At 37.4% G+C, this 14,642-nt stretch overlaps 1 protein-coding gene across 1 annotated transcript; it reads left to right on the plus strand.

Annotated features, from left to right (window-relative positions):
* Positions 1 to 13,474: 13,474 nt before the first annotated feature.
* On the plus strand, positions 13,475 to 14,096 carry LOC145002451 (uncharacterized). Its single transcript, XM_078961723.1, has 4 exons — positions 13,475 to 13,490; positions 13,580 to 13,690; positions 13,735 to 13,919; positions 13,968 to 14,096. The coding sequence occupies exons 1-4, from the start codon at positions 13,475 to 13,477 to the stop codon at positions 14,094 to 14,096; spliced, it is 441 nt and encodes a 146-aa protein (XP_078817849.1).
* The last annotated feature ends 546 nt before the right edge of the window (positions 14,097 to 14,642 follow it).

Genomic DNA, 14,642 nt, shown 5'->3' on the forward strand with positions numbered 1-14,642 from the left:
TGATAGATTAAGAATGATGGGATCCGTTGTCGGTGAAGCGATGGTTGTTGATTGGATTCTTCAGTCACTTCCTAACTCGTATAGTGAGTTCGTAAGAGAGTACTATAAGACTGTCGTGAATTGGTGTGTGGATTGTCTAAAAGAGTATTAGACATAAGCAAATGTTTGCTGCAGCATTTATGAATGCTTATGAATATGATTTGAGCATTGGATTAAACCCACGCTCACTTGGATCACTATCTCGAGTGATTAGTGAGACAATAACATCTTATATTCCTCAAACCAAGATGTGTGATTTGTATCTTGCTAATCGGTTGCACATTGATAATATGTAAACGCACTAGTAACTTGGTGTTATAAAACATATTGTTGTGTGTGATTTGGTTAGTGAGTGCAAGCAAGCATTGTATCAAAGTTTATCCGTTCCTTTTATTCAAAGAATAAAAGCGATATCTTTGGGCCCCTCGATGGTTTAGTGATGACATACGTAAATGCTCGGCCGGGCTAGGGCTAATTTAATTTGTTCAATTAGTCTGTTGTCATAAATCGGAAATCGAGATATAGTACAAAGAGAATGATTAGAAATTATATCTCATACGATATCTAGAATGGAGGAATATATGATCCCTTATCTAAGGACACGCGTATCTGATATGATTAGAGCTGATAGCGGCTTTGGAAAGCTACGATTGCAGATCGGGATCTGAAGTCATACGCAGAATAGTTGTTAGACTTATCCAAGTGGGAGACTGTTGGATTAGTGTCTAAGTCCATAACTATTTTGGTATGTACTTGACCCGATGGTGCATGGTCCTTTTGGGTTGCCTTCACCAAAGCAACTTGATTGGAGAAATGAATAAAGAGAGAGAGGATAATATGATTTATTAATATGTTATAAGAATAATATATTAAAGGAGAAATCATATTTGTTTAATTAATATTGGCCAATAATTAATTAAGAATTAGTTTTGTGATCAAATGTAATTAATTAAACTAGAGGGGCTGATTTGTAATTATGTGATAGTTACAAAATAAGGTAAGGATTATCTTATTTATATGGTGGACGAATTTAAGGTTGGAAAGCCTTAGAATTCGAGTATGATAAGGATTCAAGGATTATCTTATTGGTTGCTTAATGGATAATCAACTAGATAAGGATAATGATTGAAACCCTATCTCTACACCTATATAAACACCCCTAGGGTCATGAATTCGGGTATCCCTTCCCAAGAGGTCCTAGATACGAATTCTAACCTCTCACCTCTCTCTTTATACCTTCTCCATTTTCTTATGGTGTTTGTGAGCCATTAGAGGAGTGACACTTGTGACTCTAAGCATTCCAAAGTCAATCCAAGGTGGAGTTGTGATTGTTATTGCTATATAAAAATCAAGGTATGTTCTTAAACCTAATTATATGTTAATGTCGATTTCCATATGTTAGAATTAGGGTTTATAGTCTTGGATTCAAAGCATGTACAATAGAGAAACCTAGATCCAAGCATTAGGGTTTGTATGAGCACATAGGATGTCTTATGACTAAAACCCATCAGCAAACCTAAGAGCGTTCGACAACGCCAAACGCCTTACACAAAAGCTATATGACCATGGGGTACAAAAGGGCATGATGACTTCTGTCACTAAACCGAAGAAAGAAAGTGATAACAAGAAAAACTCTAGAAACAAGAGAAAACAACAACAAACTTAGGAATCTACAAAAAAGCAACAGATAATGGCGATTCACGCTGCTACCACTCATGCCACACCAGTACCGACCAAGTTATATACGGGTAATCTCCCGAAATGTGATAAATGCAAGTTTCATTACCACGGTGCATGCTGAGAGATGCACTGCACCAACTACAATAAGAAATGGCACACCGCCTGATATTGGAGAATGCCATCACAAAATAACAATCAACCTATTAATATTGGTGTAAGTCAAGCATGCTATGGGAGTGGAGAAACTGGCCACTACAAAACAAACTATCCAAAGGCCAACAACAAAAACACAAGGGGAACAGGTAGAGTCCTAGGAATAGGACATGAGGAAGCTGTGAAGGATCCTACAGTAGTCACTAGTACGTTCCTCCTCAACAACATTTACGCATGCATTTTTGTTTGATAGTGGGGTAGAAAGAATTTTTGTGAGTCACAAAATTTAAACACCTACTCAATCAAAATCCCCAAAAATTAAATGAAACTTTCACGGTGGAAATGGCTAATGGAAAAATAGAAACAACCAATGATGTATTCATAAAGTGCACATTAACTTTAAATAACCACTCCTTTCAAATCAACTTAATGTCGGTTACTATAAGGAGTTTTGGTGTGATCATAGACATGGATTGGCTAAGCCCCCACCGTGCTGATATTATGTGCTACGAGAAGGTCGTTCGCCTTCACCTACCCAACAATGAAACCCTAGTTATACATGGCGACAATCCCAGTACGAACCTTCGTCTCATCTCGTGTATCAAGGCACAAAAATATCTACACAAGAAGAACCATGTATTTTTAGCCCATGTGGTTGATAAGAAGAAAGAAGAAGAGAGCATCAAGGACATCCCAGAAATGCGTGATTTTCCTGACGTGTTTACTGAAGACCTTCTGGGAATTCCTCTTGAACGACAAGTCAAATTTTGAATCGACTAGATGCTCGGGGCCACACCAATTGCCAAATCGCCATATAAACTAGCTCCTGCAGAAATGCAAGAGATTTCCAGTCAATTGAGTGAATTACTAGACAAGGGGTTTATATGGCCAAGCTTCTCTTTTTTGGGAGCTCCAGTCTTGTTTGTCAAAAAGAAGGATCATTCGTTTCGCATTTGTATCGATTACACTTAGCTCAACAAGCTCACCGTCAAGAATCGATACCCTCTTCCCAGAATCAACGAGCTATTTGACCAACTACAAGGAGCAAGTTACTTCTCGAAGATAGATTTAAGGTCTGGGTACCAGCAACTACGAGTCCAAGAAGAAGACAACCCCAAAAATGCCTTCCAAACCCGCTACAGTCACTATGAATTCGTAGTAATACCCTTCGCTCTAACGAATGCGCCTGCAGCATTTATGGACCTGATGAACTGAGTCTGCCAACCCTATCTTGACAACTTCGTGATTGTATTCATTGATGATATACTCGTTTATTCATGAAGTAAAGAAGAACACTGCCAACATCTGTGGCAGGTTTTGGAAATACTATGGGCGGAAAAGTTGTATGCAAAATTCTCCAAGTGCGAGTTATGGATCCGCAAAGTGGATTTTCTAGGTCACGTGCTCAGTGAAGAGGGATTACATGTGGATCCCTCCAAGGTCAAAGTAATCGAAGGCTGGGCAACTCCAAGAATCCCAACGGATATCAGGAAATAATTAGGCCTCGATGGTTATTATAGGAGGTTCATCCAGAATTTCTCCAAGATCGCCAAGCCACTCACCACATTAACTCAGAAAGGTGTACCTTTCATTTGGTAGAAGAAACAAGAGACTGTTTTCCAAACATTGAAACAAGCTCTTTTCAGCGCTCCGTTACAATATCTCCCAGAGGAAACGGAGGACTTCCTGATATATTGTGATGCTTCAAATCAGGGGTTAGGTTGTGTAGTTATGCAGCTCGGAAAGGTTATAGCCTATGCGTCAAGGCAACTAAAGACCCATGAGGTGAACTATACGACTCACGATCTGGAGTTGGGAGTTGTGGTCTTTGCTCTAAAAAATTGGAGGCACTACCTTTACGGGATAAAGTGCACTATCTTCACAGACCATAAAAGCCTCCAACACATCCTGAAACAGAAAGAACTTAATATAAGGCAGCGGTGATGGATTGAGTTGTTGAACAATTACGAGTGTGAGATCCGTTACCATCCAGGAAAAGCCAATGTAATGGAAGATGCTTTGAGTAGCAAGGAATACTCGGTTCTCCGAGTAAGAACGCTAACAATAAACATCTATTGCCATTTGTCTTCACAAATCAAGGAGGCTAAACTGGAATCCTTGAGACCGGAAAACATCACGAATGAAGCCTTGTGTGGGATGGAAAAGAACCTCACAATCAAGGATGACAGAGCCTACTACCTCATGGACCAGATCTGGACCCCTAAGTAGATCTGGTCCCCTAAGTTCAGTGGTTTCAAAGTTGTGGTCATGAACGAGGACCACAAAACAAAGTACTCCATTCATCCGGGTTACGAATAAATGTACTTGGATCTCAAATAATATTATTGGTGGCCAAATATGGAAGCTAAAATTGCTACCTACGTGAGCAAGTGTGTGACATGCGCCAAAGTTAAGATAGAGTATTAGAAGCCCTCGGGTCTACTATAACAACCAGAGATACCCGAGTGGAAGTGGGAATGGGTAACAATGGATTTCATCACAAAGTTACCCAAGTCAACGGGCGAACTTGACACCATTTGGGTAATCGTGGACCGATTAACCAAATCCACCCAATTCCTGCCAATAAAGGAAACTGATAATATGGAAAAGCTCACCTGGACCTACATAAAAGACATTGTGAGATTACATAGTGTGCAATTATCTATTATCTCATACATATATAGTAGATTCACCTCTCGGGTTAAGCAGTCGCTTCAAGGGTCATTGGGGATCCAGCTCGACATGAGCATCGCCTACCATCCTCAGACAGATGGACACAGTGAGAGGACCATCCAAACCATAGAAGATATGCCAAGGGACTCTGTGATAGACTCCGGCACGACATGGGATGTCCACTTTCCACTCATTGAATGCTGGTACAATAATAGCTATCACACAAGCATCAAGGCCGCTCCCTTCGAGGCCCTCTATGGACGAAAATGCATATCACATCTCTGTTAGGCGGAGGTGGGAGACACACAATTGTCAAAGGAAATGGTACCTAACAACACTCTAACCGATCCTCAAATCATTAGAGAAACAATTGTGAAGATCGTCCAGATTAGGAAATGACTAAAAGCGTCCAGGGACAGACAAAAGAGCTACACGGATAAAAGACAAAAGCCTCTGGAATTTCAAGTGGGTGATCGCGTACTGCAAAAATTCTCTACTTGGAAAGGGACGATACCCTTTGGGAAGCATGGAAAGTTGAAACCAAGATACATTGGACCATTCGAGATCCTTTCCAGGATTGGTCTGGTGGCTTACAAACTGCAATTACCACCAGAGCTCAGCAATGTACACCTTGTCTTTCATATGTTAAACCTGAAGAAATGTCTATTTGACAAAACTCTCATTATCCCGCTCGATGAGATAGAAATAAAGGATAATCTTCATTTCTTTGAGGAAACGGTTGAAATTATGTACAAGGAGGTGAAACAAACAAAGCAAAGTCATTGTGAAGGACCGATGGAGTGCCAAACAAGGAGTTGAGTACACCTGGGAACGCGAAGACCAAATGATGTATAAGTACCCCCCCCCCCCATCTTTTCCCTAGTTCTTGAAGGCTACTTTAGAACAAATTTTGGGACAACACTCCCTCTAACGGGGGAATGATGTTACAACTATCAATTTAGGGTTGAGGATTATGAAGCTTATACAAAACAATATCCTCTATGTAACCTTGCCACATCAAATTAGTGAAATCCAAAATACAATGTTATATGATTTCATATGTTCATACATTTAAAATCAAGTTGAAATAGCCTCTAGCTAGCCCAAACTTGATTCAATAGCTAAACAAAAGTCAATTTTGGGCCTTGGCCTAAGAGATCTCGGCCAAAACACCCTAGCCCGAAAACTCCCTTCTTTGGGCCTTATTAGACCAAAAACCCTTTTATTAGGCCCAATTAAGTCCAAAAGCCCATACAAAATCCAAATCGAAAACCCATTAAGAATGTAGGGTGTTTTCGGCCACCTTAAAACTGAAAACCCCTCCCCTAGATTAATAAAATCGGTTATGGGAAAGTAAAAAAAAATTACAATTTGTGGTGACACCTCACCATTTTACATCTCTTGAACCTTGGAACAACCAAGAAAAACACCTAACTAACCATCATGCCTCCATGCAACACCCTCATTTAACCACCATGCAACAATGCCACTCCCCCCCCCCCCCCTCTTTCTTAAATTCGGCCGAACACACACACTCACCTACACCAAAAATCATTTCCACTCACTTCACTCTCAAGAATTCCTCCTATCTCTCTCTCAAGTTTTTGTGAGCCATCCTCAAGGGTATTTCTTCTTCAAGAAGTTCATAAGATTTTGGTAACTTTCTTGTAAAACTTAAGTGGTTTTATACATTTTCAAGTTAATATCATCATGTTTACAGGCCTTTTCCATGTACTGAACCCATAGAACACCAACCTTTTCGAGAATATCTCCAATATCAAGCTAGGTTCGAAATCTTCTTCAATTTCCTTCCTTCAACACACGAAATCATCAAGGTGAGCTTCATACCCTTATATTTCTCGTGTTTTTCATGCTTTTCAGGGGGGGATACAAGTCAAGTTTCGTTTAACAATTGGGTATTTGCATGCGCCTATATGTTTATATAACAATTTGTGCTTATGATGTTGAATACCTCATTCTATCACACCATATAATCATGATTTACAAGCTTCATGTATGCTGGAATAAATTTATCCTTTAGATAACTGCATGCATCATAGTTATGTGTTGAAAATGGAAAAAATTCTTAGGGTAATAAGGTTCTTAACATATGTTAAAAATTGTGAAGTAAGTGTTATTAACATTTTTGTTACATAAAAATTTTCGTGGTCATGGTTGTTCACTCAAAAATGGCGAAAACATGAGTATGTATGTCCAAGCATGTTTAACTCATGGACATATGCATGTTCACCTCTTGAACTTTACACAAATGTTTGAATATAATAAATCTTAAAGTCATTAAATGTGGTGTTGTAAAAAAAATCGTGACTTGGTAGAGTCAAACCAAAATAAAATAGTTTGTGTTACAAAACTTTCAAACCGGTAATAGAATGTTGAACAAACTACAAAAGTTGATATTTTATTTTACAAGCAACTTTTTTTTGTAAAATAGTCGTAATTATGTTGCCACTATTTTGATGGGTTAAAAACCAAGATATTGTGCTATTTTTACTACATATGTTACGACTAGACACAGACATTAATGGCTATTTTTATAAAGTGTTATAAATAGTTCAACCAAAAAGGTATACAAAAAAGATTTATGACAGAAATGTTTGCATGTCATAAACTACACGCCATAAAAACTCATTCAACATGGATAACAAACTGCATGTCATGAAATCTGTGAACCGTGTGTCATAAAACACTTTTGATAAATTTACACTAGTAATGTCATTTTCATTATTCAATAAAGGGAGTCCAAGTTCGAGTAAATCTGTTAATGCTCTAGTGAGTGACTATCTTCACCGTACCTACCTAGTGTACACTCTAAGTCCTTTAATTATAACCAGAGTCTTCTGGAAAGAGAGCGAGGTAATTATGTATAGATCTATACGGGGATTGACACCCCCACACCTGAGTTGTTCACTACAACTAGACGGGGAAAGTCAAGGGTGACAATTATCTTATCTATTCCGACGCCTGAAGAACAACGTAACAGGTATATCAGTCACATCAAGCATGCTTTTATAAAATATAAAACTACATTTTTCCTCCTGATACACTATTGTTTTTTCACTACTGGTCATAGTTTAAGACCACTTTTTCATATAACATAAAATATTGGATTTTTTAGGAACATACACCTTACAATTACATGCAAAAGAAAACCAAGGACATGCATGCATATATTCATAGTTTTTGGAAATGAGGCTTACGAATCATTTTCATAGAAAATATCGGATTTTCTGGAGATACACCAACCCTTTTTAATCAAAGATGTTACAAATATTTTCGTCCAAATATGCTTATGAACTCACCAACATCCAATGTTGATGATCTTCAAAATGACTTGTATTCTCAGGGAACCAATAAGCAAGTACCTAACTTTTGGGTATGCTGCGTTTTGGAATTTTTTTTACTTTTTATGTCACTTTTGTATAATTTATGAAGAAGCACAATATGTAAATAAATGTATGTTTTTATCTCTTAATGTATTTTGTGTGGGTTGCTATGTCCATTTATATTCAATTGTGATGATACTATACAATGATGTCACCCGCCCTCGGACGTTTCCGCCGTCCTAGTTCGGGGTGTGACATTCAAAGGCTATAAGCTCCTAACCGTATACAATTTTAAAAGCATACACATCGAAAGATCTATACGATTATCATAGCTCAAATATCAGTATAACATGGCTAACATATTGGGGAACTACTTACTTGGCTAAGCCGATCATGCGTGTTGCACTCTCCTATTTTCCATTCTTAAAAAGTTTTAAATTATATTTTTGAAAACAACTTTTCCATTTCCTTACTTTGAGTCCCGACATACCCGAGGGTGTGCCTGAATCCCTCAAACCAAGGCTCTGATACCAACTTGTAATGACCCAATTTTCAAAAGAAATTTTCCGTTTTAAATAACCAAAATACTTTCCACAAACCATGAAATCCCAAATACAATTGTCTTCAAAATTCATATTAAATACAATTTTATTTCAAATCATCAGAGTGTCCCATAAAACACCTAAGAGAGAGTGCACGTCGCGCCGTCAAGCCTTGCTCTTGACCATGGGCTCAGATGTACATGAAACAAATCCACAATCTGTAAGCTAATGCTTAGTGAGTTCCCCAGAGCACACTGCACACACAATCTACATAACACATGTCATATTAGCTATAAAAGCTACATATATCACAAAAACCTTGCATACAAACATATAAGGATGTTGTGGGCTCCTCCCAGGGTCTTAAACCTACTTTCCATGTAATCCCCCACATGGTATTTACCGACTTGTCATGGGCTCCCCCGTATGGTCTTTACCTAGGAATGTCATGGGCTCCCCCACATGGTCTTTATTCTAATTATCACATGGGGGGGGGGGGGTCTTCCATTACTACATAACTTATGCATAAACATATAAGGATGTCGTGGACTCCCTCCAAGGTCTTACTCCTATGTGTCATTGGCTCCCCCCACATGGTCTTTACCTAGGTCATGGGTTCCCCCACATGGTCTTATATCTAACTGCCATTTGCTTCCCCCCCCCCCCCCCCGGGTCTTCACATATCCATTCAATAAGTACTAGCACATTATCATATACATGCGTACCATACATATCAGTAATGAATCCAAAATAAACACTAAAACTAACTAAATGGGTCGGCCTTGGTGCTTGGACCAATTGGTATGCTGATGAGACTCACCCTTGTCTGTTGAATCCGAAATCTACTTGCTTAATAATTAGTAACCACCTGTTCTGAACAATAATAACATTACCCAAGGTTAGGACTGAACACAATCCAACTGAAGGACCCCAAACCCCACGTCCCTTCACAATGGCCCAAAAAGTCTTGATTTGCTAATGGGCCTAAAGTCCATGTCCAAAAACATTAATGGGCCTCATGGACCAGTTAAGCCTAACCATAGTATCCATGGTCCAAAACCGATAACTTGGCCCACTAACTCCAAAACGTGAACAAGCCCAATGACTAATTAAGGCTCAAAATCTTACTAGCCCAAAACAAGTCCAAGCCCATCTAAGGCGTGTACGCCCTACGTACCACCCTGTTATGTGCAGCATACTAAGTCCCTAAGCTGTACGTGTTTCACGTACTCTCACTTACGCCCAACATACAAACAAATTAAGCACTTTCTTCTATTAGGTGCTTAATACTTGATGTTCTAACACCCAATACCAGGTTTGAGCTCATTAAGACGCCCTAGGGCATAAAGTTGGAAACTTTATGCCCTTTCATGCTATATGGGACTTAAAACTTCATTCTTCACATTAAGACTTCATATAAAGATTCAAACTCATGCATATAGTCTAGAAACTCTTTAACATAGCACCTTTATGTATCTAGCATGCTCACAAAGTTCAGATCTAACCATTTCATCCTCTGGAGTTACTCAACTCTAAACAGAAAGTCCAAAACCAACTAAAGGGCCCAAATAGGAAATCCTAGCTAGATCTAATGAATAATATGGAAAGATCAAATCTTTATACCTCCTGAAGCTCTTCAAGGTGAACCAAATGCATATCCTTGAAGCCAAATGCCACTCCAAGCTTGCTTAGCAACTCCATCTTCTTGAATAGACACTAAAATGGTCACAAATACACTCTTAAAGCTCAAAACAATCTCAGAAGGTATCTATGGTATAGAAAGGAATATTAAGGCTATGGAGGCTGACTAGGGTTTGGTCCAAGAGGCTTAAGGGTGTTTAAATAGGTGTCAAATCTGAGAATTAGGGTTTTGGCCCTTTATCGTGTACGCCCCGCGTACCTATACGTACACCCTGCATACGCGGCCACCTTCCATGATCAGTCATTACTTAGTAAGCTAAGCGTACTCCTGGAATACGCCCCACGTACTAAGGAACCTTTTATGCCATCTTTTCCTTTTTAGGGTCTAAACACTCATACCTGATTTGGAGTGTTACAAAAAAGAAGATGAATCATTTGAAGTACCGTCCGGTCGCTTCACATGGATGGCATCAACATACGCTGGCGAGCGAGGATGAGTCAACATGACAGCACATGATAGAGATACAATTCTGTAATGTTGTAAGGAAGTGATGTTGATGTGAGAAGGTGATAATAAAGTCATCGAAGAGAGGTAGGGGCGACCGATGAAGGGAAGAGGAAGGTTATTGATAGAGGAGGGAGGATACACTCGTTGATCGTAGGTGAAGAAGATGTCTGGAGGCGATCTAGGGTTTATGTAGTGAGAGAAGAAGAGAGATCAAGAGTGTTTTAAATGATTTTTGGGATAAAATTTTCATATACCCGATTTACCCTTTTGATAATTTTCTAAAATCCTAATATACCATTAAAGTCGATCATATTTACATATATGCCATTTTTTATCTAAGTCATTAAAAGTTTTGACCTAATGTTCCACTTTTAATTCTCGGGTTCTCAGGAAACTATAGGTTGTTTGTTATGTAAATACGTTCAGTCTCACATAAATATTATCATTATCATGCATTCTCATCAATTATTATTCATTTTTGTTATCACACATCGTTTTTCACTCATTCTAATTCTTACAGAATATGATTATCAAGAACACATTCTGAAAGAATGAGAATCACCAAAAAAATCCATAATACCCTTATAGACAATTTATTTAGTGAAAATGTGTGATAATGATAATAGTTATATGAGCTTAAACATATTCATATTACCAAACAACAAATTATATTAATCATTCTTACAAAATAACACTACTCACACGTCCACACAATAGATGTTCATCTACATATAAACCTAAGGGCGTGTTTATTATGATGTATTTGATTGCATTCCTTTGTAATTGGAATTGAATTCCAATTACAAAGTGTGTTTGGCTAGGTTTTTATAAGGAATTGAATTACTAAATGAAAAAAAATCCCTTCTCTAGTGTAATCATATTCATTGGCCATGAGAGAAGATTTCAAATGGAATGCATGTTCCATATTTTATTGAGACAAAAATACCCCTTTCCTTTCAACAAAACAATACACAACCCTAATTCCAGTTTACCGCTCGCTTTCTTTCCTTCCTTTCGTGAAGGAGGACCTCCAATCCAGTGACCGAACTAGTCTTTACCATCTTTGTCATCTTCATTCATCATATAGGTATTTTAATCGGATTTCTTCACCATGCTTTCTATTAATTTCTTCGTCATCTTCATTCAATCTAATTCGCTAATTAGTTCATTCCAATCGGTTCCTTCAAATTGGTTCCTTCAAATCATTTCGATCTCTATCACAATGTTCCAATATGATTTCTTATTCATGATTTTTATTTCTTCGTCATCTTCTATGTTGGCGGAAAAATTGGCGCCTCTTGGAATAAAGTCGATGTTGACGCCAACTGTTGGAAAAAGTCCACGGGAAATTGTTGACCTTTCCTTACTTGCATTCTTATTTATTTTTTGTTTTTTATCCTCATATTACAAGATGGCTTTGAATTCCTGTTATTGAACCTGTTTTTACGTTTTTAATTGAATTTGTTACAGGTTATGTCTCAACATAGTTTAACATGTAGACGTAGATTAGGGAGAAGGAAAGTTGTTGTGGCATATTGGAACAAGGTTCTGGTATTGGTTGTATGATTTTTTATTACCTTATGCAATTTGATAGCCAAATACAAAAGCAGTAGACTATGTATTCAGGGTATAGCATCACATACCGATCGATACACCATATTGCATTGGTGTGCTTATGAGAGTGACACCATGGGTTTATCACAACTTAGGGTGAATAGGAGATGTTTTGTAGGATTATTTTTCATGCTAGAAACATTAGGTGGGTTAAAAGCAAATAGATATATGAATGTTGATGAACAAGTTGCCATATTCCTTCAAATGATTGCCCATAATGTTAACAATCTTGTCCTTACTTGTCGCTTTCATCGTTTAGGAGAAACAATTAGTAGACTCATCACTCGAGTACATCATGTGGTGATAAGGTTGCATCCTTATTTGCTCAAGAGACCCGAGCCTATTACCTAAGACTCTATGAATCAAAGATGGAAGTGGTTCAAGAACTGTCTAGGGGCTTTAAACGGAACACATATAAAGTGTTTAGTGCCACTTAAAGATAAACCTAGGTATAGAACAAGAGAAAATAATATAGCAAATGTGTTGGGGGGGGGGGGGGGGTTTCACAAGATATTCAATTTATCTATGTGTTACCAGGATGGGAAGGATCAGTTGCGGATAGTAGAGTGCTTAGAAATAACTTGCCAATACCAAATGGATCAAAAATTCGAAGACCAAGTACTTATCAATAATAAATTAACTATCTATTACACATCGATGTTATATTAACTATAATGTATGTTTAGGCTATTACTTAGTAGATGTTGGATATACCAACGGAGAAGGTTTCCTTGCCCCTTATAGAGGTCAAAGGTATCACTTGAATGATTGGCGTGACGGATATCAACCAACCACTCCAAGAGAATTATATAATATAAGGCATTCTTCTACACAAAATGTTATAGATAGATGTTTCGGAATTTTAAAGGCAAGATGTGGAGTTTTAAGAGATAACTTATATCATCCGGTTGTAATAAAGAATAGAATCATAATGGCATGTTGTCTTATTCATAACTATATAAGGCAAGAAATGGAAATTGATCCTTTTGAAGAGAACGTTTCACTAGATGAGGGAACCGGAAACAATGGGGGTGGAAATGATGATAATGTCACAACCATCGGGACTTCAGATGAATGGACTATGGTTAGAGATAACTTAGCACAAACAATGTTTGATTCTTGGAATACAACAAACTGATGTTATTTGTAGTTTATTTGCACCTTATTACTCTGTTATTTGTATTTAATTTGTAGTTAATTTGTACGTTATTTCTATTATATTATAGTTTATTTGAACCTTATCAATCTGTTATTTGTATTGTATTTAGTTTAATGTGATGATGGCTATTTTTTTGTGTATATGACAAAAGGCTCATGATGCTTGTTTTAGTTAGTTGGTGTTTTTTTTTTGTTTTTTGTAGCTTATAATTGTAGTTTATTTGTAGGTATGGCTGAAAAAAGTCGAAATTATAGGACGTGGACAACACATGAAGATGCCAAGCTTGTGGAGGCGATGTTAAATATGGTAAATGCATGTGGGTTTAAAGCTGATAACGGTTTTAAATTTGGTTATTACAACATTTGGGACAATCATTAAAAGAATCACTCCCGAATACGGGTATTTTGACAAAACCTCATATTGAGTCACAAATCATACCTATGAAGAAAGCGAGGCAGGTTGTTTATGACATGATCACTAGTAATAACACAAGTGGGTTTGATTATGATAGTATTAATCGATATGGAACAGTTAAATCACCTGAGGTTTGGTATTCTTATGTAAAGGTATGTTTAATATATATCTTTGATCTATTTTGTTGTTGCATGTGCTAGGTGCATAAAGGAGCTGAAAAATGGAAAAATAAATCACTTCCTCATTATGATGACTTGTGCATCATTTTTGGAAAAGATAGGGCTCAAGGGAATAGAGCCGAAGATTGTGAGGATATGTCACATAATTAAAATGTGGAAGAAGAATTATTACAAATAGAAAATGATCTTAATGAGCAAAATAAGTAATTTCCACCCACACCGAATTGGCAAAGTGAGGAAACTTCAAGTTCTAGTACGAAGAAAAGGAAACGTAAATTTGATCCTTTCATTGAGGGAATATCTAAATCCATCGCGTTACTTGGAAAATATCTTCTTGAAGCATCAGACACCATGTCTCAATCTTTAAATGTGGAAGTGGAGTTACATCAATGAATCAAAGGGATAAGTTTAAATTAAGTCGAAAGATAATGCGCGAGTCGGAAGCAGTGTTGACCTTCTGGAACTTGGAATGTGTAGAACGTGAAACTATTGTGAAGCTCATGTTGGAAGAATGATATGTACCACATAGTATTTCGGTGTATCATTTTGAGATACTTTGCTCATTTTTTGTAAGTTGTGATATCATTGATATCATCTATGTTCCAAACTTATCTAACATGTATTTATTTTGGTTTATCATTTTGGAAAATGTATGAAAATCTCTCTAGAATGGAAGTTATATTTGATCGTTAGGTT

The sequence above is a fragment of the Lactuca saligna genome, chromosome 6, assembly GCF_052625555.1.
Source record: "Lactuca saligna cultivar CGN05327 chromosome 6, ASM5262555v1, whole genome shotgun sequence".
NCBI lineage: Eukaryota > Viridiplantae > Streptophyta > Magnoliopsida > Asterales > Asteraceae > Lactuca > Lactuca saligna.